Source organism: Dendrobates tinctorius, unplaced genomic scaffold (assembly GCF_039654945.1).
Source record: "Dendrobates tinctorius isolate UK_male_01 unplaced genomic scaffold, ASM3965494v1 ptg000069l, whole genome shotgun sequence".
Lineage (NCBI taxonomy): Eukaryota > Metazoa > Chordata > Amphibia > Anura > Dendrobatidae > Dendrobates > Dendrobates tinctorius.
Window position 1 is genome coordinate 13,260,235 of NW_027361737.1, and position 19,757 is coordinate 13,279,991.

A 19,757-nucleotide genomic window follows, 5' to 3' on the forward strand; every position below is an offset into this window, starting at 1 on the left:
AGTTATATAGGGATCTTTAAGTGCAGTATCCTTAAGCATTTATGGAAAAACCCGCCACTGAGTCAGGGCAGTGGACAACCTCTTTAAGATATTTAAATCTTTCATACTGTGCCCTGTCCAGAGATATGTTTTTCCACAGGCATGTCCAGTTCTTTCCCTATAGTATGTCTGCGTAAATTCAACCTCGTTTGGAGTTTTGTTTATTTTTTTGGACATAATCGATTTTTCTGACTAGCATGATACCACAATATAATTTTTATTGTGAATCATTGAATTTATGCAATTTTGTAAAATTAAAAATTGACTGCAACTAGAGCAAAAATCCCAATTGCAATTCAAAGTCATTAACAGTTATTTTTCAGAGTCATAGTATCAGCTAAGTTGTACAAATTTATACCACCCTACCAAGGCTATATTTTCTTGTCCTTTTTTTGTTAATCCTTAACGACCGCTGATACGCCTTTTAATGGCGGTAATTAAGGGTACTTTGTCCTCAGCGCTGCTTTTTAACGGCGCTGTGAAATAAGTGTATAGCACCCCCCAGCATCGGATATTCTCTGGGGTCTTGGGTAGCTGAGACTCCAGAGAACATGATTCGAGTCATTTTTACCGACCCCAGTGTTGCTCTAGCACATCAGAGGAGAGAAAAATGGGGTCCTCCTAGCCCCCTGGTACCTCCAGTGTCCCTGGACCCTCCTGCACCCCCCAGTTTTGTCTTTAGGCTGCGGGCGTCTTCTTCTGAGAAGAAAATGGCAGGCACATGCGCAGTGTGCCTCGAGTTCTGCTAGTCGGCACCCGGCAACAAAAGGGATTTTTTATATTGGTTCATTTTGATCACTTTGATAGACCCTATTGTAACGAATGGAAGCGGAGGCAGAGATGGTGAAGTTCACATTTGTTTTTATTTTTAAAGTGGAACCTCGGGACCACGGTCCGGAGGGCTCCGAAGGGGGCGTGACCCATACCCATAGTAAAGCCCCTCAGACAGGGCCAGAATGGAATACCCGGAGGACACAGATGCTACCTCCAGTTAGACCCCGGACACGTGGCAGCTGTCCCAGCAGGACCAAAAGGGATAACAGTAGTTACAGCAGAGTCCGTAATGAGGCGGGTCCTGGATCCGGAACGGGATGGCTTTTGCCCAGATGGTTGTAGATATAACCAGGAAGCACAGGATACTGATACTCTGTGGAGACAGATAGCATTAGAGAATGCACAGAGACTGCAGACGCAGCGCAGACAAGTTAGCACAAGAACCAGATGTAGCAATGATTGATACTCATTGCTCCGGCGCTCTCCTTGTGGAGGAGAGGCCAGAAATAGCAGCCAGTAGAGTTGAGCGAAACGGGTCGAAAAATTTCAAAAGTTGCCGACTTTTGGCAAAGTCGGGTTTCATGAAACGAAACCCGACCCTAGGATGAGGTCGGCCACGAGGTCGGCGACTTATGCGCCAAAGTCGCGTTTCAAAAGTTTGTTTTGCGCTCTTTTTCAGCCAATCAGGATCCACGGACACTGTGGGCAACGTGATGACATAGGCAGGGGTCACCACCATCTTTCAGAAGGGCATGCAAGTGATTGGCTTGCTTTGGTGGGCGTCACAGGGGGTATAAAAGGGCGTGCACGCCGACCGCCATCTTACTTCTGCCGATCTCAGTATAGGGAGAGGTTGCTGCTGATTCTGTAGGGAGAGCGTTAGGCAGGGAAGAAGACAAAAAAACTGCTTCTGCTGCTAGCGATTTGGCCTGCACAACACACCAGTCACTGTGTGTGCAGTGCAAGGGGAGGCTATATAGTGGTATATCAGTGGTGTTGGTTGTTGGGCTGCCTTCTAAGGCTTCCTGACATTCCTGTATTGCTGTTTACCCACTGCTCCGCAAACTGCTTTTTTAAAAGCAATCCCAATTTTTTTTTTTTTGTCCTGCTGAGAAGAAAAAAAAACTGCTTCTGCTGCTAGCGATTTGGCCTGCACAACACACCAGTCACTGTGTGTGCAGTGCAAGGGGAGGCTATATTGTGGTGTATCAGTGGTGTTGGTTGTTGGGCTGCCTTTTAAGGCTTCCTGACAGGCTGGCATTGCTGTTTACCCACTGCTCTGCAAACTGCTTTTTTAAAAGCAATCCAATCTCCCTTATCCTCTAGTCACTTTTGTCACAGCTGTGCCATCGAGCCTGTGACATAGCGCTCAGATATCAGTGGGCCTCACACAATCCAAAAGTGTCCAGTGTCCACAAGTGTCTGCAGAAATTCAAAATCTCCCTTATCCTCTCGTCACTTTTGTCACAGCTGTGCCATCGAGCCTGTGACATAGCGCTCAGATATCAGTGGCCCTCACACAATCCAAAAGTGTCCAGTGTCCACAAGTGTGTGCAGAAATTCAAAATCTCCCTTATCCTCTAGTCACTTTGGTCACAGCTGTGCCATCGAGCCTGTCACATAGCGCTCAGATATTCATTGGGCCTCACACAATCCAAAAGTGTCCAGTGTCCACAAGTGTGTGCAGAAATTCAAAATCTCCCTTATCCTCTAGTCACTTTGGTCACAGCTGTGCCATCGAGCCTGTCACATAGCGCTCAGATATTCATTGGGTCTCACACAATCCAAAAGTGTCCAGTGTCCACAAGTGTGTGCAGAAATTCAAAATCTCCCTTATCCTCTCGTCACTTTGGTCACAGCTGTGCCATCGAGCCTGTCACATAGCGCTCAGATATTCATTGGGCCTCACACAATCCAAAAGTGTCCAGTGTCCACAAGTGTGTGCAGAAATTCAAAATCTCCCTTATCCTCTAGTCACTTTGGTCACAGCTGTGCCATCGAGCCTGTCACATAGCGCTCAGATATTCATTGGGCCTTACACAATCCAAAAGTGTCCAGTGTCCACAAGTGTGTGCAGAAATTCAAAATCTCCCTTATCCTCTAGTCACTTTGGTCACAGCTGTGCCATCGAGCCTGTCACATAGCGCTCAGATATTCATTGGGCCTCACACAATCCAAAAGTGTCCAGTGTCCACAAGTGTGTGCAGAAATTCAAAATCTCCCTTATCCTCTAGTCACTTTGGTCACAGCTGTGCCATCGAGCCTGTCACATAGCGCTCAGATATTCATTGGGCCTCACACAATCCAAAAGTGTCCAGTGTCCACAAGTGTGTGCAGAAATTCAAAATCTCCCTTATCCTCTCGTCACTTTTGTCACAGCTGTGCCATCGAGCCTGTCACATAGCGCTCAGATATCAGTGGGCCTCACACAATCCAAAAGTGTCCAGTGTCCACAAGTGTCTGCAGAAATTCAAAATCTCCCCTGTCCTATAGACACCTTGTACCTTGTTTTACATTACTATATAGTTTGTTGGATTTTGTCTACATTTCTACCAAAAATGAGGAAGGCTGGTGGAAGAGGCCGTGGAATTGGGCGGGGGTTGGCAGCTGGTAATGATGGTGTTGGTGGTGGATCTGATGGTAGTGGCAAGAGCAAAATAGGACCGAATGCAGGAGGTGTTGAGCCTGCGTCATCGTCTGGCTACATAAGGCCTCGAACGCTTAGTTTTCTAGGAGTTGGCAAACCGCTTTTAAAGCCAGAGCATCAGGAAAAAGTTTTGTCTTACATTGCTGACTCAGCCTCCAGCTCTATCGCCTCCTCTTCTTCAGTTGTAAAAAGTAAAAGCACTGAGTCGTCATTGGAGGCTCATGTTCATGAACCACACCTTTCCTTGTGTCCTTCACCCCAACCAAGATTGAAGGATGGCGCAGGCCATACTACTGATTACTCCATGGAGCTGTTTTCACATACCATGCCTGGATTATCAAGTCAAATGGTGAATTACCCAGGCCAAGATGAATCTGACATGGAGTGCACTGATGCACAGCCGCTGATGGATGATTCTGCTGGTACATTCACTCAGAGCACTACATTGTCCTCGCAGTGTACAGAGCCAGATTCTGACCCTGATGAGACTCAGGTGCCCCTTCCCGCACACTATACCACCATACACGGTGACACAGAGGAAGGTGCACATGACATAGAAGAGGAGGTGATGGATGACCCAGTTGTTGACCCAGATTGGCATCCATTGGGGGAAGAGGGTGCTGCTTCCAATAGCTCAGATGAGGAGCATCCACAGCAGACATCGACATCGCAACAGCTGTTATCTGGCAGGCCCGGAGCACTCCAAAGACAGGTTGCAAACATCAAAAGAGTTGCTGGACAGCTTGTCCAGAGGGTCAAAAGATCACAGCGTGCTAGGCCGCAAAATGTCTGCCAAAGTAGGAAGAGTGCAGTGTGGCACTTTTTTGACCAAAATCCTCATGATCAGGCCAAGGTTATCTGTAAGAAGTGCGCAAAGACCTTTAGCCGAGGGAAAAATCTGAAAAATTTGAATACCAGTTGCATGCTTAGACATTTAACCAGCATGCACTTGCAAGCGTGGACACAACACCAAACCTCAAGTGCCACATGTGCAACTGATCACAACGAAGGTAGTCAGCAATGCTACATTGTTTCCCCCACTGTAAGCCCACCGGTTAGCACAGCAGCAAATGTTGAGGTGTCGTTGCAAGGCCACAGCAGTCAGGGAATCCCACTGTTATATCAACGAAAGACTGATTCTAGGCCATCAGAAAGAACACCAACTCCATCACCATCATCAACCCTCTCTCAGTCCGCCCTGTCCACCGCTACTTCCACCATATGCACCTCTCAAGTCCAGCTCACCCTCCCAGACACTATGAGTAGGTCAAGAAGGTACTCAGTCTCTCATCCGCGTACACTGGGTTTGAACGCCCACATTGCCAAACTAATCTCGTTTGAGATGATGCCCTTTCGGTTGGTGGAAAGTACAGCTTTCCGCGAACTCATGGCCTATGCAGTACCACGCTATGACCTACCCAGTCGCCACTTCTTCTCTCGCAAAGCCATCCCAGCCCTCCACCATCATGTGAAAGACCGCATTGTCCATGCACTCAAGCAGTCAGTGAGCGGAAAGGTGCACCTCATAACTGATGCATGGTCCAGTCGGCATGGCCAGGGCCGTTACGTGTCCATCACTGCGCACTGGGTTAATGTGGTGGATGCAGGGTCCACAGGGGACAGCGGTGGTGGGACAGTGCTGCCTAGCCCACGGTATAGGAAACAGTTGGCTGTAGGCATTCGACCCTCCTCCTCCTCCTCCTCCAGAAGCGAAAGCTCGTCCACAGAGCGCAGTCGTACGAGCACTCCATCTGCAGTTGCCACTGTTGCACACGATGTGTCCCCCTATCGAGCAGCTAGTGGAAAGCGTCAGCAGGCTGTGTTGCAGATGATGTGTTTGGGCAACAGACACACCGCCGAGGTGCTGGCCGAGTACTTGAAGCGACAAACTGAGTCATGGCTGGGCAGTGTACATCTTGAGGCAGGCAAGGTAGTTAGTGATAACGGCCGTAATTTTGTGGCAGCCATAGCCCTTTCAAAACTCAGCCATATACCTTGCTTGGCTCACACCTTGAACCTGGTGGTGCAGTGCTTCCTCAAAAATTATCCGGAGTTAACAGCCCTGCTCCAGAAGGTGCGAAGACTGTGCGCGCACATCCGCCGGTCGCCTGTACACTCCGTTCGTATGCAGAAGCTGCAGCGATTGCTCCACCTTCCCAACCACCGCCTCATTATCGACATTGCAACAAGGTGGAACTCCACCCTGCACATGGTGGAGCGGCTGTGCGAGCAGAGGCAGGCCATAATGCATTTGTGCGAGGATACACGGCCAGGCACTTTGAGAGCAGACATGGAGTTGACAGGTATGCAGTGGTCGAAGCTGAAAGACCTCTGTAAAGTCCTTCAGTGTTTTGAGGAATGCACACGGCTGGTAAGCGCAGACGACGCCATCTTAAGCATGAGCATCCCACTTATGCGTCTGCGCATGCAAACTTTGACGCACCTTAAGGAGCAGGCGTCTGCAGCCAATGTTGATGAGGAGGAAGAGGAGGAGGGAATCCTTGATGACATTCAGCCATTGTCTGCTCAGGGACCTCTCCTGGACGAGGTGGAGGAAGAAGAGGAGGAGGAGGAGGATGATGGTGATGATTACTTAGGGGAGGAGGATGCATCTCGTGGGGCAAGTGAAAATGTTGGCGTGGCAAGGTCTGGTCCAGGGTTTGTGCGTGACTGGAGGGATGTGGATTTGCCAGAAAGTGCTCCTCCACCCAGCACTCGCAGTGCATCATTGACACCGGGAACATTGGCCCACATGTCAGATTATGTCTTGCAGATCCTAAAAAGGGACCCACGCATTGCCAAAATGATGAACGATGACGACTACTGGTTGGCCAGCATCCTGGATCCACGCTATAAAGGCAAATTACAAAACATCATGCCACAGGAGAACCTTGACCTAATATTGGCTAATAAACAAGCAACTCTGGTAAATCGGTTGCTTGAGGCATTCCCAGCACACAGCAGCGGTGATGGTTCTCACACGAGCCGTACGGGCCGGGGGCAGCTTGGCAGAGGTGTTCGTGGTGCACACAGCAGAAGTGGCATTGGAGACAGGGGTTTCATGACAATGTTGTGGACTGATTTTTCAAGTACCGCTCACACAACTGGTAATACTGCATCGATGGAAAGTGACAGGAGACAGCAGTTGTCAACTATGGTTACAAACTACTTTTCCTCCCATATCGATGTTCTCCCACACAGGTCATTCCCCTTTGACTATTGGGCCGCTAAACTGGACACCTGGCCTGAATTGGCACAATATGCCTTACAGGAGCTCGCTTGCCCAGCTGCAAGTGTGCTATCGGAAAGAGTCTTCAGTGCAGCTGGATCAATCCTGACAGAAAAAAGGACCCGTCTGTCAACCCAAAATGTGGATGATCTAACCTTCATTAAAATGAACCACGCATGGGTTTCCAAGGATTTTGTCCCACCTTCCCCTGATGACACATAGGGTGACAGAAAAATGGCTTGCTTTGGTCCACCTCTTCCTGGGACTTGACCTATTTCACCTTTTGCATCAGCTGAATGTCCAACATCAACATATGCCACTTTCTAAAACTCCCTAACTGTGCTGCCTCCCCCCCCATGGCCGGGGTCACCACCTAGCGCACGACACCGTGCGAGTGCCGTTGCCCTGGACAGGTGGGTAGGCCGACTCTTGGGCGCGGGCACTGGCACAGGGTCCCTCATAGTGCAATCAAGTGTCTCTGACGGTGGTGGTGCATACCCGCCGTCAGACACACCGCCGTACTATGAGGGGCCCAGTGCCAGTACCGACGCCCACGAGTGGGCCCCCCTTGCTTGGGCAGGGCCCCAGCATTTGCAATCTTTACTTCTCCCTGCTCCTCCGCTGTGTAGTCTGGGCCGTCAAATCCATACTGTGCCTGACACCGTCTGAGCCTGCCTCCTGATGTATAGACATATATTTTGAATGTGTACGCTATCCATACATGTTATCTGGGGATACGGTACCCTTTCTAACCTTTGTGCAATCACGTGCAATCCATACTGGGCCTAACACCGTCTGAGCCTGCCTCCTGATGTATAGACATATATTTTGAATGTGTACGCTATCCATACATGTTATCCGGGGAAACGGTACCCTTTCTAACCTTTGTGCAATCACGTGCAATTCATACTGGGCCTAACACCGTCTGAGCCTGCCTCCTGATGTATAGACATATATTTTGAATGTGTATGCTATCCATACATGTTATCTGGGGATACGGTACCCTTTCTAACCTTTGTGCAATCACGTGCAATCCATACTGGGCCTAACACCATCTGAGCCTGCCTCCTGATGTATAGACATATATTTTGAATGTGTACGCTATCCATACATGTTATCTGGAGATACGGTACCCTTTCTCACCTTTGTGCAATCACGTGTAATCCATACTGGGCGTGAGAACGGCTGACGAGCTGTTAAGCAAGCTACAGCACCTGTGGTTTGCACACGTAAGTTTTTCATTTTTTCAGGAATGACGGTTAGGCCTTATTCCGGAACTGCGGTTGACCTGCACTTACTGGGAAATCATAGTTCGCGGGTAATAATTGTAATCAGTGATCCCCATCACTAACGTTGTTCAGCGGGTTATCTGCACCTGTAAGCGACAAACGCTGGCCTTTTCAGTGTAGCGCACATGCAGCCACGGACATGTAAGGGCATGACACACCAGTTATTGGCCAATCTCATGTGCCAGAGCCTCACGTGTCCCTCTAGTAAGCCGGACTCGGACCGCGGGACATGACGGAGTCTCGTTCGTTAACGGAATTAAGCTTGCAATGTGTGCATCTGTTCTGTAGCTGGCATGGTTGAGGTTTCCCAGGTGGAGTCGAATTTAACCGTAGGCTCCACTCCTGGTGGTGCCCTTCTGGACATTCCTTTAAGGTTCAGCTTTGCAACCATACTGCCCACGTAAAACAAACACTTTGCCTTCATGAACGCTGTTTGGAGGGTCATGACTCGTGGGAATAACGCCGCCCAATCAGTTAACCTGCTAGAGAGATCGTTCGTTGCTCCCAAGCATGACATCACACTCCCTAGAAGAAGGTAATGCCACTGTGGCGACCGTACTCCTGGGGGCGACACAAGTGCACTGATGCCCAGCCACTGCTCGATGAATCTGCTGGTATATTGACCCAGACCACTACATTCCCCTCGCACGCTACATGACCTGAATCTGACCCTGATGAAACTCAGGTTACCCTTCCCATATACAGTTCCATCTTACACGGTGACAAAGAGGAAGCTGCAGATGAAAGTGCAGGTTCGGCCCACCCGCCATCAGACACACCACCGTACTATCAGGGGCCCTGTGCCAGAGCCGTCGCCAACGAGTGGGCCCCCCCTGCTTGCTCAGGATCACAGCACTTGCAAAGTTGAAATACTGTGCAGTGAGATGGAAGATGGGGACGACGAGGAATCCAGACAAGTACAGGGATTCCCTAGCGAGGAGACTTATTTGATTGTTTTCAATGTTGGGACAGCAATTTTTGGGGAGCACTATACTCTGGAGAATGATAGATGGGGCCCACCATACACTGGAACATTCCAAAGGTGGACATCAGACACTGGAGCAGCATTTACAGGGCCCATTATACACTAGAGCATTAGAAATGGGGCCCATTATGTTTGGAGCATTATTTGGGCCCATAAGACAGTGGAGCTTCATCCATGGGGACCAACATATACTGTAGCATTATGTGGAGCTCATCATATACTGTTTCAAACATTATATGGGACCAATGATTCTGTATGGAGAAATAGATGGGCCTCGTCATGAGATGTAAAAAGTGAGGTATTTTTCATTGTACTATACCACTACTTCTCTGCCGTATCGGAGCATGATGAGTTGTGGTATGTGTTAAAGGGGCGCTCTTTCGCCCAGGGCACATGAAAACCTGCAGCCAGCCCTCCCCCCCACAACTTTAGCCAAATAACCCCCATTTTTCAGTGCGTAACTTGTATTATGAAGTTAATTAAGGTTGACAAGCTTAAGTAAGAAGAATTGATGCTTTTGGCATTCAAATGGGCACTGTAGGTGTGTTTCCTGTCCTCCTCTCACTGCCGACTTTTATTCCCCATTGACTTACATTGGGTTTCATGTTTCGGGACGACCCCGACTTTTCCCTATAATCGGACGATCTTGCTCGACCCGACTTTTGGAAAAGTCGGGTTTCACGAAACGAAACGCGACCCTAAAAAACCAAAAGTCGCTCAACTCTAGCAGCCAGTGCGCTGCCATTGGTTAATTGCACTTTTTGAAAATTGCATGCTGTCTCTTTGAGAAGGCAGGAGAGCGGGCGGGCATGCCCTAATAGCTTTAGTTACTGATCTGCCAACAGGACGCCAGGAGGTGGAGGCAGGAGAGAGACTTGAAAGCTGAGCAGCAGCATGGGGCACAGAGGAGGCCGGCTGCTGCCTAAGGACAGTGTGTGAGGCTCGAGGTGAGTGCCCAGAACAGGGGGCAGTGGCAGACCTGGATGCAGCGCCAGGACGGGGACCAGGTGTAACAGTGGCAGACCTGGGCACCGTGCCAGGACAGGGACCGGGTGTAACAGTATCCCCCTCTTTACACCCCCTCTTCTTCAAGCCTGCGTAGAATCTTTTAAGGAGAAGAGGAGCCTGGATGTTCTTTCTAGGCTCCCAAAATCTCTCCTCAGGACGAAAACCCTTGCAGTCCACCAGGTAGTAGGTCTTACCCCTTACTTTTTTTACGGCCAGGATATGTTTAACCTCAAAAACATCATCCTCTGAGACAGGGTCAGGAGTGGTACCCGGATCCTTAAAGAAGGGGCTCAAAACTACTGGTTTGAGGAGAGAAACATGAAAGGAGTTAGGCACACATAGGGAAGTATGCAATTTCAGCTTGTAAGAGACTGGATTGATTTGTCTCCAGATCTCAAATGGTCTCAAATGGTCCGATGAAGCGGAGACCCAATTTGTAGGATGGCATCTTTAAACGGATATGAAGAGAGCCATACCTTGTCTCCGGGGCAAAAGATGGGCGCATCCAAACGTCTCTTGTCCGCATGCCTTTTCATACGCTGGGAGACTTTCTCCAGAGCAGTTTTGGTGTCCCTCCAGACCATAGAAAAATCTTCGGCGAAAGTATCGGCAGCCGGAACGCCAGATGATCCGGAGATGGGAAGAGGTATTCCGGGTTGCAGTCCGAAGACAATCTGTAAGGGAAACTTTCCAGAAGATTCACTTACTTGGTTGTTGTAGGAAAATTCGGTCCAGGACAGTAAGTCTACCCAGTCGTCATGATGCGCGTTGACAAAGTGACGCAGGAATCCAGCCAGGATTTGATTTGTCCTCTCCACTTGTCCATTGGACTGGGGATGGTATGCTGAGGAAAAATCCAGTTTAATTCTTACCAGTTTACAAACTGCTCTCCAGAATCTTGAGGTGAACTGGACTCCTCTGTTGGACACGATGTGGAGAGGGAAACCATGGAGACGGAAGATGTGCCAGATGAACAGATCCAACTCAGGAGCAGTTGGAAGACTGGGTAGCGGAATGAAGTGAACCATTTTAGAGAAGCGGTCCACCACTACCCACACCACAGAACAGCCAGATGAGATCGGAAGATCTGTGATGAAGTCCATCACGATGTGTTGCCAGGGAGCGGATGGAATTGGAAGAGGCTGAAGCCTACCTGCGGGTAGGTGCTTGGCCGTCTTGTTATGGGCACAGGAAGGACAGGCAGTGACATACTCCTGAATGTCCTTAGCCATAGCAGGCCACCAGTAGTACCGGGAGATGAGTTGAAGAGTCTTTCTCTGACCGGCGTGACCAGCCAACTTGGATGAGTGACCCCACCGAAGGACACGAGTACGTTCAGAAGCTGACACGAAAGTTTTCGCAGGGGGAAGCCTGGTAAGATCAGCAGAAGCAACAGCGACTAACCTTGAGAGTTCAATGATGTGCTGCGGTTTTTCGTCTTGATCAGGAGGTAGAAAGGCTCTGGAAAGTGCGTCTGCTTTGACATTTTTGTCAGCTGGGCGAAAATGAAGAACAAAATTAAAACGAGCAAAAAACAAAGCCCAATGGGCTTAACGAGGTTTCAGCCTTTGCGCAGTTTGGAGGTAAGCAAGGTTTTTGTGATCGGTTTATATGACTACCTGATGACAAGCTCCTTCTAGAAGATGCCTCCACTCCTGCAGAGCCAATTTGATAGCCAACAATTCCCTATCTCCAATGGAATAATTCCTCTCTGCGGGAGAAAAAACCTTGGAAAAAAAAACAGGAGTGCATTCACCCAGTGGACGATTTCTGGGTTAGTAGGCTCCCACACCTACTGAAGAGGCATCGACCTCAAGAAAAAATTGTTAATTGAAGTTAGGGCGATGAAGAACAGGTGCGGCAGCAAAGGCCTTTTAGAGAGAAACAAAAGCCTCCTCAGCATCAGGAGGCCAATCCTTGGGAAGAAGATCTATTGGACAGTCATACGACCTGTGGGGGGGGAGTTTTTCAGCTTCCTTTTTCCCGAAGTCATCCGAGAAGGACCAGTAAGCGGATGATAATCCGGGCAGGGTAGCAGGTTCAAATGGGGGTGAAACTGGTTCAATCCGGGTTAAGCAATGGTCCGAGCCAGAATCTCCCCAACGCAGAATTTTGCCTGTTCTCCAATTAAGGACTGGTTCGTGTTTCTGAAACCAAGGCAAACCTAAAATCAAGGGGTGAGACAAACCAGGGTACACATAAAAACTGATTTTTTCCAAATGCATAAGACCTACCCAGAGTTCCACTGGCTCAGTCTGGAACTGGACGGGTTCGGTCAGTGGCTGGCCATCGACAGCGGTCACCCGCAACGGTTTGGGAAGAGCCTGAACTGGTAAGTGGTAACGATCCACAAGCGTCTGCTGGATAAAATTCCGAGCGGCTCCAGAATCCAACAGAGTCCAGAAAATGTTATTGCTCCGCAGGTCACGGAGACTAAGATCTGCAACGAAGGAGAGGAATTTTCTCTACCTAGGGTGGCCTCTCCTACCAAGCCTAGGCACAGGAGTTTCCCAACTTCTTTGGACAGTAGCGGATCAGAAGTTCGGAACTACCACAATATAGACAGTTTCCGTCTTTGCGAAGCGCCTCCTGGCGGCGGCTGGCCAGACTTACTCGATCTGCCTCCATAGCTTCGGGAGAAGAAGATGAGGTAGCCATCTAGGAAGACCTAGAGTCCAGGTGGTAGGACCTCTTGTCTCGCTTAATCTCCATGGAACGCTCCTGAAAACGCAGGTCAATCAAGATCGCCAAGGAAATCAGGTCATCCAAGATGGTAGGCCTGTCCCGCCCCGCCAGCTCATCCTTAATTTTCCCAGATAGGCCCTCCCAGAAGGTAGCCAGCAAGGCCTCATTGTTCCAGGATAACTCAGATGAGAGGATGCGGAACTGAACAGCATACTGAGCCACCATGAGGGTTCCTTGGCGTAAGTGAAGCAGGGCAGAAGCAGTCGACGTGGCCCGGCCAGGTTCATCGAAGGTCCTGCGAAAAGTCTCTAGGAAAGATTGAAGATCATTAACCAGCGGGTCTCCTCTCTCCCACAGCGGGTTTAGCCGGGCAAGAGCCTCTCCTGCTAGATTTGACATAATGAAGCCCACTTTGGCATGGTCAGAAGCAAACATGTGCCCCAAGATTTCGAAGTGTAGGGTACACTGATTGAGAAAACCTCGACACAGAGTGGGATCACCATAGAAGCGGGGAGGAGCCGCCAGGCGAGGACCCTTGCTTGCCGTGACAACAGGTACCTGGGTGCTGCTAGGTGAATCAAGAGCAGCCAGGTTCAGCAGAGAATCCATGCGGGTGGACAGGGTACGTAGATAAGACGTGATCTTGTCCTGTTGATCTTTTAAGCGGGTCACCTCTTGGCACAGTTCCATAGTCGGAGGCCTCTGGGGTCCAGCGGATTTCATGTCCAGAGAAATCTGTAACGAATGGAAGCGGAGGCAGAGATGGTGAAGTTCACATTCGTTTTTATTTTTAAAGTGGAACCTCGGGACTATGGTCCGGGGGGCTCCGAAGGGGGTGTGACTAGTGAGCCCCAGGTACCCATAGTAAAGCCCCTCAGACAGGGCCAGAATGGAATACCCGGAGGACACAGGTGCTACCTCCAGTTAGACCCCAGACACGTGGCAGCTGTCCCAGCGGGACCAAAAGGGATAACAGTAGTTACAGCCGTAATGAGACGGGTCCTGGATCTGGGTAGTTCACACAGTCCTCGGACTCGGATGGCTGTTGACGGAACAGGATGGCTTTTGCCCAGATGGTTGCAGATATAACCAGAAAGCACAGGATTCTGATACTCTGTGGAGACAGATAGCATTAGAGAATGCACAGAGACTGCAGACGCAATGCAGACAGGTTAGCAAGAGAACCGGATGTAGCAATGATTAATACTCATTGCTCCATTGCTCTCCCTATGGAGGAGAGGCCAGAAATAGCAGCCAGTGCGCTGCCATTGGTTTATTGCACTTTTTGAAAAATGCATGCTGTCCCTTTAAGAAGGCAGGAGAGCGGGCGGGCGTGTCCTAATAGCTTTAGTTACAGATCTGCCAACAGGATGCCAGGAGGTGGAGGCAGGAGAGAGACCTGATTGCTGAGCAGCAGCATGAGGCACAGAGGAGGCCGGCTGCTGCCTAAGGACAGCGTGCGAGGCTCGAGGTGAGTGCCCAGAATGGGGGGCTGTGGCAGACCTGGACGCAGCGCCAGAACTGGGACCAAGTGTAACAGTGGCATACCAGGGTGCCACGCCAGGACGGGACCTGGTGTAACACCTATCACAGTGATCAAAATAAAAAAAATCAACCCCCCCTTATCACCCCCTTTGTTAGGTAAAAATAACAAAATAAAAAAGTATTTATTTTGATTTTTCCGTTAGGGTTAGGGTTGGGGTTGTGGCTATGCTTGGACTAGGGTTGGGGTTAGGGTTGGGTTAGGTTTGGGGCTAGAGTTAGGGTTGGGGCTAGGGTTAAAGCTGAGCTTGGGTTATGGTTGGGCTAGGGTTATGGTTGGGGCTAAGGTTGGGGTTAGGGTTATGGTTGTGGCTATGGTTGGGATTACGGTTTGGGTTGAGATTAGGGTTAGGGGTGGGTTAGGGTTGTGGTTAGGGTTATGGTTAGGGTTGGGATTAGGGTTAGGGGTGTGTTGGGGTTAGGGTTGGAGTTAGAATTGAGGGGTTTCTACTGTTCAGGTACATCATGGGTCTCCAAAAGTGACATGGCACCCACTATTGATTCCAGCCAACGTTGAGTTCAAAAATTCAAACAGTGCTCTCTCCATTCTATGCCCTGCCATGCGTCCAAACAGTGCAAAAGAAGAAAGACGCGCACTCTTGCTGTGGAGGAGATAGGTGCTGACTGTACGTGGAGGGTCCACTAACAGTAGTCAGTAGATAAACAGTCGCACTCAAGTGTGGATTAATCTTGCAAAAAATCCTGAAGATTTTGTGAAATTTTTGGATTTTTATTTTATTTCAAATGCATCAAATAGTGTAACACCGCAGACAAAAGAAGTATCCAAAATGTGGGTATAATATCGTAATCCAGGATATGAGTATACTATGGTTACGTTTCGACCTACTAGGAGGCCTTTCTCAAACCATACTGAAAAATAAAACTGAAAAATAAAATAAAAAGCAATTACAACAATGAATATGGACGACAAACTCGCGGAAAGCTGGAAAAGAAAAAATAAACATGAGAAAAATGTGAAAAAATTTTTTAAAAAATTATTTTTTTAAAAAAATACTAACAAAAAAAACACAACAGAAAAGTAGTGCAAAAAAAAACCCTAAAGGCGAAACATATATCTATACAAATTTAAGCACAACAACATAAAGGTCCCTAGGGCAATTAGGAAAATGTCATATAGAGAGTAAAAAAATTAAATTAAGCAAGTGCTAGAGAGACTATTGGCCACAAGTCAATTTTAACATTCTAGGCATCAGGAGTAACAATGGGGATAAGTAGCAGACCTAGATGAGACATATTATAGTATTGTCTCTGTACATGATGAAATAACAGGGGTGGTGGAAACACAAGGCAGGCAAATAAGGCAGATATACTGAGTACTAACCTCAAGTAGTGTCAAGAAAAAGATTAATTAGAGCATTTTCAGAAGTCCCAAACAGGGGCTGTAGGAGAAAACATGAGAAATGAATGTGGAGAAGAAAAAAATGGATCAGAAGGAGATGTTATGCACCAGGTGGTGCTGCAGAGCTGACCTGATGGCATGGGAGCAGCCTGGACCTGCGGTGTTGTAAGTGTGTGCTCAAGAAAGCACGGTATATATATGTATTAAGAAGGTGCAGGATGATGACGTCATAAAGCCAACGTGGCTAGAGCGTCCTGGCGTCTGTATGGGGTTTGCAGCATAGGGAGGGAGGGAGAGCAGAGGGAGGTCAGGCTGAGGGCAGTGTGTGTTTGGAAGAAGTCACTACCTGCACTGTTGAAGGAGAGACTCAGTAGTAGAGGGAGGGGTGAGAAGGGGAGAGAACAGTTTATGATAAATGAGAGAGAGGAAGGAATGAAGTTGGAAATGTGTAAATAAATAAAAAAGAAGTAGAGGGGAAGAAAAAGAAAGATAAGAAAAGCAGGTTAATAAATAAGAAGAAGGGATATAGGTAAAAGGGGGGGGAAGGAAAAAGGGGAAAAAATAAAATAAAACATGGAAAAAAATAAATGAAATGGGAAAAATAAATTGAAAAAATAAAAAGTAGAAAAATTAAAAATTAAAAAAATAAAAAGTAAGATGAAAATAAAGAACAAAAAAAAAAAAAAAAATGAATTAATGATAGAATTTGAGAGAAAATGTGAAAAAAAAGGGGAAAAAGGGAATAAAATAATAATAATAATAATAATAAAGGGGAAAGAAGAAAAAGAAAAAGAAAAACGGATGAAAAATAAAAAATGAAAATAGAAAAAATATATTTATATACGGGAATACTCACCCATGCGGGGGAGGGGGGAAAAAAAATTAGTGGATCTGTAAGATAAAGAAATAAAAAGAATTGAGATACAATGAGATGGAAAGCCGCCATTCCACCACCCTAAGGGATAAAAAGACAACATAATATTAGGTTAATAATATATGTGAATACATGCTTAAACCAAAGATGCATAAAATAGGTAGAAATCCAAGGAACTAATGCGGGCTAAGGTCCAACTCACGGTTAAGGCCTTTAGGGGCCAAAGTCTGTAACCTATATATCCAGAAGGATTCCCTTGATTTTAGGAGCTTGATGTGGTCACATCCCCTGCACGGTCTTTCAACTTTTTCTATAACCTGGAACCTGAGTTGAGATACTGAGTGGTTGGCGTTGATGAAGTGATATGGGATTGGAAGCCAAGTCTTCTTGCACCGGATAGTTGATTTATGGCTCGAAATTCTGTCGCGTACGTGCTGAGTAGTTTCGCCAACGTATAGAAGGCCACAGGGGCACTTAATTAGGTAAACCACATAGTTCGTGTCACATGTAAAAAAGCCCCTGATGCCATAGCGTTTGCCAGTACGTGGATGTGTTATGTCGCTCCCCTTGATCACATTGGAGCAACAAGCACACCCAAGACAGGGAAATGTGCCCTTTCGTTCAGTTCCAAGAAAGGTCTGTCTAGGAGTTCTAGTTAGACTACCAATATCGGCTCTGACCAGCTCATCTCGGATATTTCTAGGACGGCGTTTGCACATAAGTGCTGGTGTTTTAAATGCCTCAATGTGGGGATAGGATCTAGGTAGAATTGACCAATGTTTGTGGATAATGTGATAAATTTTGGGCATAACAGGATGGTGGGTGTGTACGAAGGTGACACGTTCGCCTTTGGGTTGAGATGGTTGCAGAGGGCAAGGTTCCAGGGCACGGCGTGTTTCACTTTCAAGAAGTTTGGTGGGATAATGCCTTACTTTGAATTTGTCTGACATTTCATTGAGGCGAATGGGAGCCAGAGTAGGGTCTGTGACAATTTTAGTAACGCGTGTGAACTGAGAACGGGGGAGACTATTCTTGGTAGAGGCAGGGTGACAGCTTGTGTAATGAAGAAGGTTGTTGGAGTCGGTGGGTTTAACATATAGATCAGTAGACAGTGTACCAGTGCAGGACTTGATTACTAGTGTATCCAGGAAAGAGATCTGTGAAGAATTGCAATTAAGGGTGAACTGTAATTCAGGTCTGATAGAATTAAGATGTTCCGTGAAGGAAAGTAAGTCCTCGAGGGTACCCAGCCATAGACAAAAAATATCGTCGATATATCGTAGCCAACATTGGCTGTATGTTTTGAAAAGGGTATTATTGTAGACATAGGAACATTCGAAATCATTCATGTAGGCATTAGCGTAAGCAGGTGCTACGTTAGCGCCCATTGCGGTCCCGCGGCACTGTAGATAAAATTAGTCCCCAAAGAGAAAGAAATTTTCTTTCAAGATGATGGACAGGAGATCAATACAAAGCTGAATGGAGTTGTGGGAAAGGTCAGAGGACTCAAGGAGGGTTTTGGTAGCACTAATCCCTAGGTCGTGATCTATAGAAGTATATAAGCTTTTGACATCCAGGGTGACTAGGAGACATTCCGGAGGGATATTGTCAATTTGTCGAATAAAGGAGAGAAAGTGACCTGTATCTAGGACAAAGGACTTGGTAGTTTTGGTAAGAGGGGTCAAGATTTTTTCTAAAAAGGTGGAGATTGGGGAGAAGATTGAATCAGTAGAGGCAACGATAGGGCGGCCAGGAGGTTTAAGTAGAGACTTGTGAATTTTGGGTAATGTGTAGAATACAGGGATGACTGGGTTAGAATTTTTGAGAAATGTGACGGTTTTGGAATCAATGGTTTTTAGGGTCAGATACCTGTCAAGGACTTCGTCAATTAGGAGCTTAATGCGTGGTGTAGGATCACGGGAAATTTTCTGGTATGTGGAGGAATCAGAAAGTTGACGTGAAATTTCATCCATATAGTCGGAGAAATTTTGGATGACAATGGCTCCTCCCTTGTCAGCCGGTTTGATGATTATTGATTTATTATTCTTTAGGGAATCAATGGCTTGTCTCTCTATAGGGGTAATGTTACTATGTGTAGGTAATAAACGTTTTTCGTGTTCAGCTAAAATGTATTCTATGTCTTTCTGGACTACATCAATAAAAGCCTCAACAGCATGAAAGGTGTGTGGTGGAGAGAAGTTACTGGGGTTGCGTAGACCGAGGGAAGAGATGGATAAATCGGGAATGGGGTTCCCCCCAATTGGAGGGGCCCTGTTCCCTGGGGTGACTGGTTCCAGTCCAAAATGCGTTTTAAGGCGAATCTTCCGAAAAAAGTTCTGTAGATCTTGTGATAGCTGGAATTTATCCCAAGGAGGGGTGGGACAGAATGATAAGCCTTTTTGAAGAACAGACAGCTCTAGCGGGCTAAGGGTGTAGGATGAGATGTTGAAGACCGAGTTGGTGGGCTTACCTGAGATCTGGTCGTCATACGTTCTGCGTAGTTTGCGGCTTGCCCTCCGGGTCGGTCTCCTCCTGCCGTCTGTTGATGGTTGTTTCTTGAAGGTTGACGCCTGGCTAAAAAACGATTGTGAGATGAGCTTCCAGTGGAGCTGTCGCTGTCGGTGTGGTAAGCGCCTGTGCGTCTTTGATTGTAGTTACTTCTCCCAGAGCCCGTAGAGGAGGAGTCGTGCCATCTGTAGACCCTGTCGTAGGTATAGTCGTCTGCGTCCCTTTGGAATTTGGCTCGTTTTCTGTCTTGTAGGGTTTTACTGTTTTCGTCAAGGGACTTGTCCGTTTTGGTTTTAAGGTTTTGCCAATCGCTGTTAGAAAGAGTGGAGCTAAGTTGTTCCTCTATAGAAGCAATTTTCGTGGATGTCTCGGTAATTGCTGTGTAGAGAAAATCAATTGTTAACAGAATAATATCAAGTGAACATTTGTTAAGTATTTGCTGGAATCTTTCACAGAACTCAGGTTTGTCTGAGAATAAGGTAGGTCGGAGATGGCTCCGCAGGCCCCGTGGAATTCTATCTAATTTATGATACTCCGCCAGAGTGGTAGCATGTAGATCATAGGCCAGTAGTCGTCGTCGTTCCCTTTCGTAGTCTCTAGTGCGGGTTTCTTGAGCAGGGGTTTTCAAGAAGTCCCCTGAAGAGGTAACCTGGGACAGGATCCGAGTAGTTGTTGTGTCGTCAAAGGCAAAGGTATTCCGAGACATTTAGGGTGCAGGTGCAAGCGTCAACAAAAAGCCGAGCAAAAGAAGAAAGACGCGCACTCTTGCTGTGGAGGAGATAGGTGCTGACTGTACGTGGAGGGTCCACTAACAGTA

The 19,757-nt window shown here is 47.5% G+C and overlaps 1 protein-coding gene across 2 annotated transcripts; it reads right to left on the reverse strand.

Moving 5' to 3' along the window:
* Window positions 1-14,917: 14,917 nt before the first annotated feature.
* On the reverse strand, window positions 14,918-19,737 carry LOC141095221 (uncharacterized). Of its 2 annotated transcripts, XM_073581113.1 has the most exons (4): window positions 18,903-19,737; window positions 16,415-16,449; window positions 15,541-15,598; window positions 14,918-15,068 (listed from the first exon to the last, which is right to left on the reverse strand). In XM_073581113.1, exons 1-2 carry the CDS (start codon window positions 19,644-19,646, stop codon window positions 16,441-16,443), a joined length of 753 nt encoding a protein of 250 aa, XP_073437214.1. In that variant the 5' UTR covers window positions 19,647-19,737; the 3' UTR covers window positions 14,918-15,068; window positions 15,541-15,598; window positions 16,415-16,440. The 2 variants fall into 2 exon arrangements, 1 of the variants encoding a protein (XP_073437214.1); XR_012233337.1 differs by lacking the exons at window positions 16,415-16,449; window positions 18,903-19,737 and adding an exon at window positions 15,689-15,854.
* Window positions 19,738-19,757: the final 20 nt, after the last annotated feature.

Excerpts from the sequence above, each read along its gene's own strand:
- LOC141095221 (XM_073581113.1), bottom strand. The coding sequence starts at position 19,646 with ATGTCTCGGAATACCTTTGCCTTTGACGACACAACAACTACTCGGATC.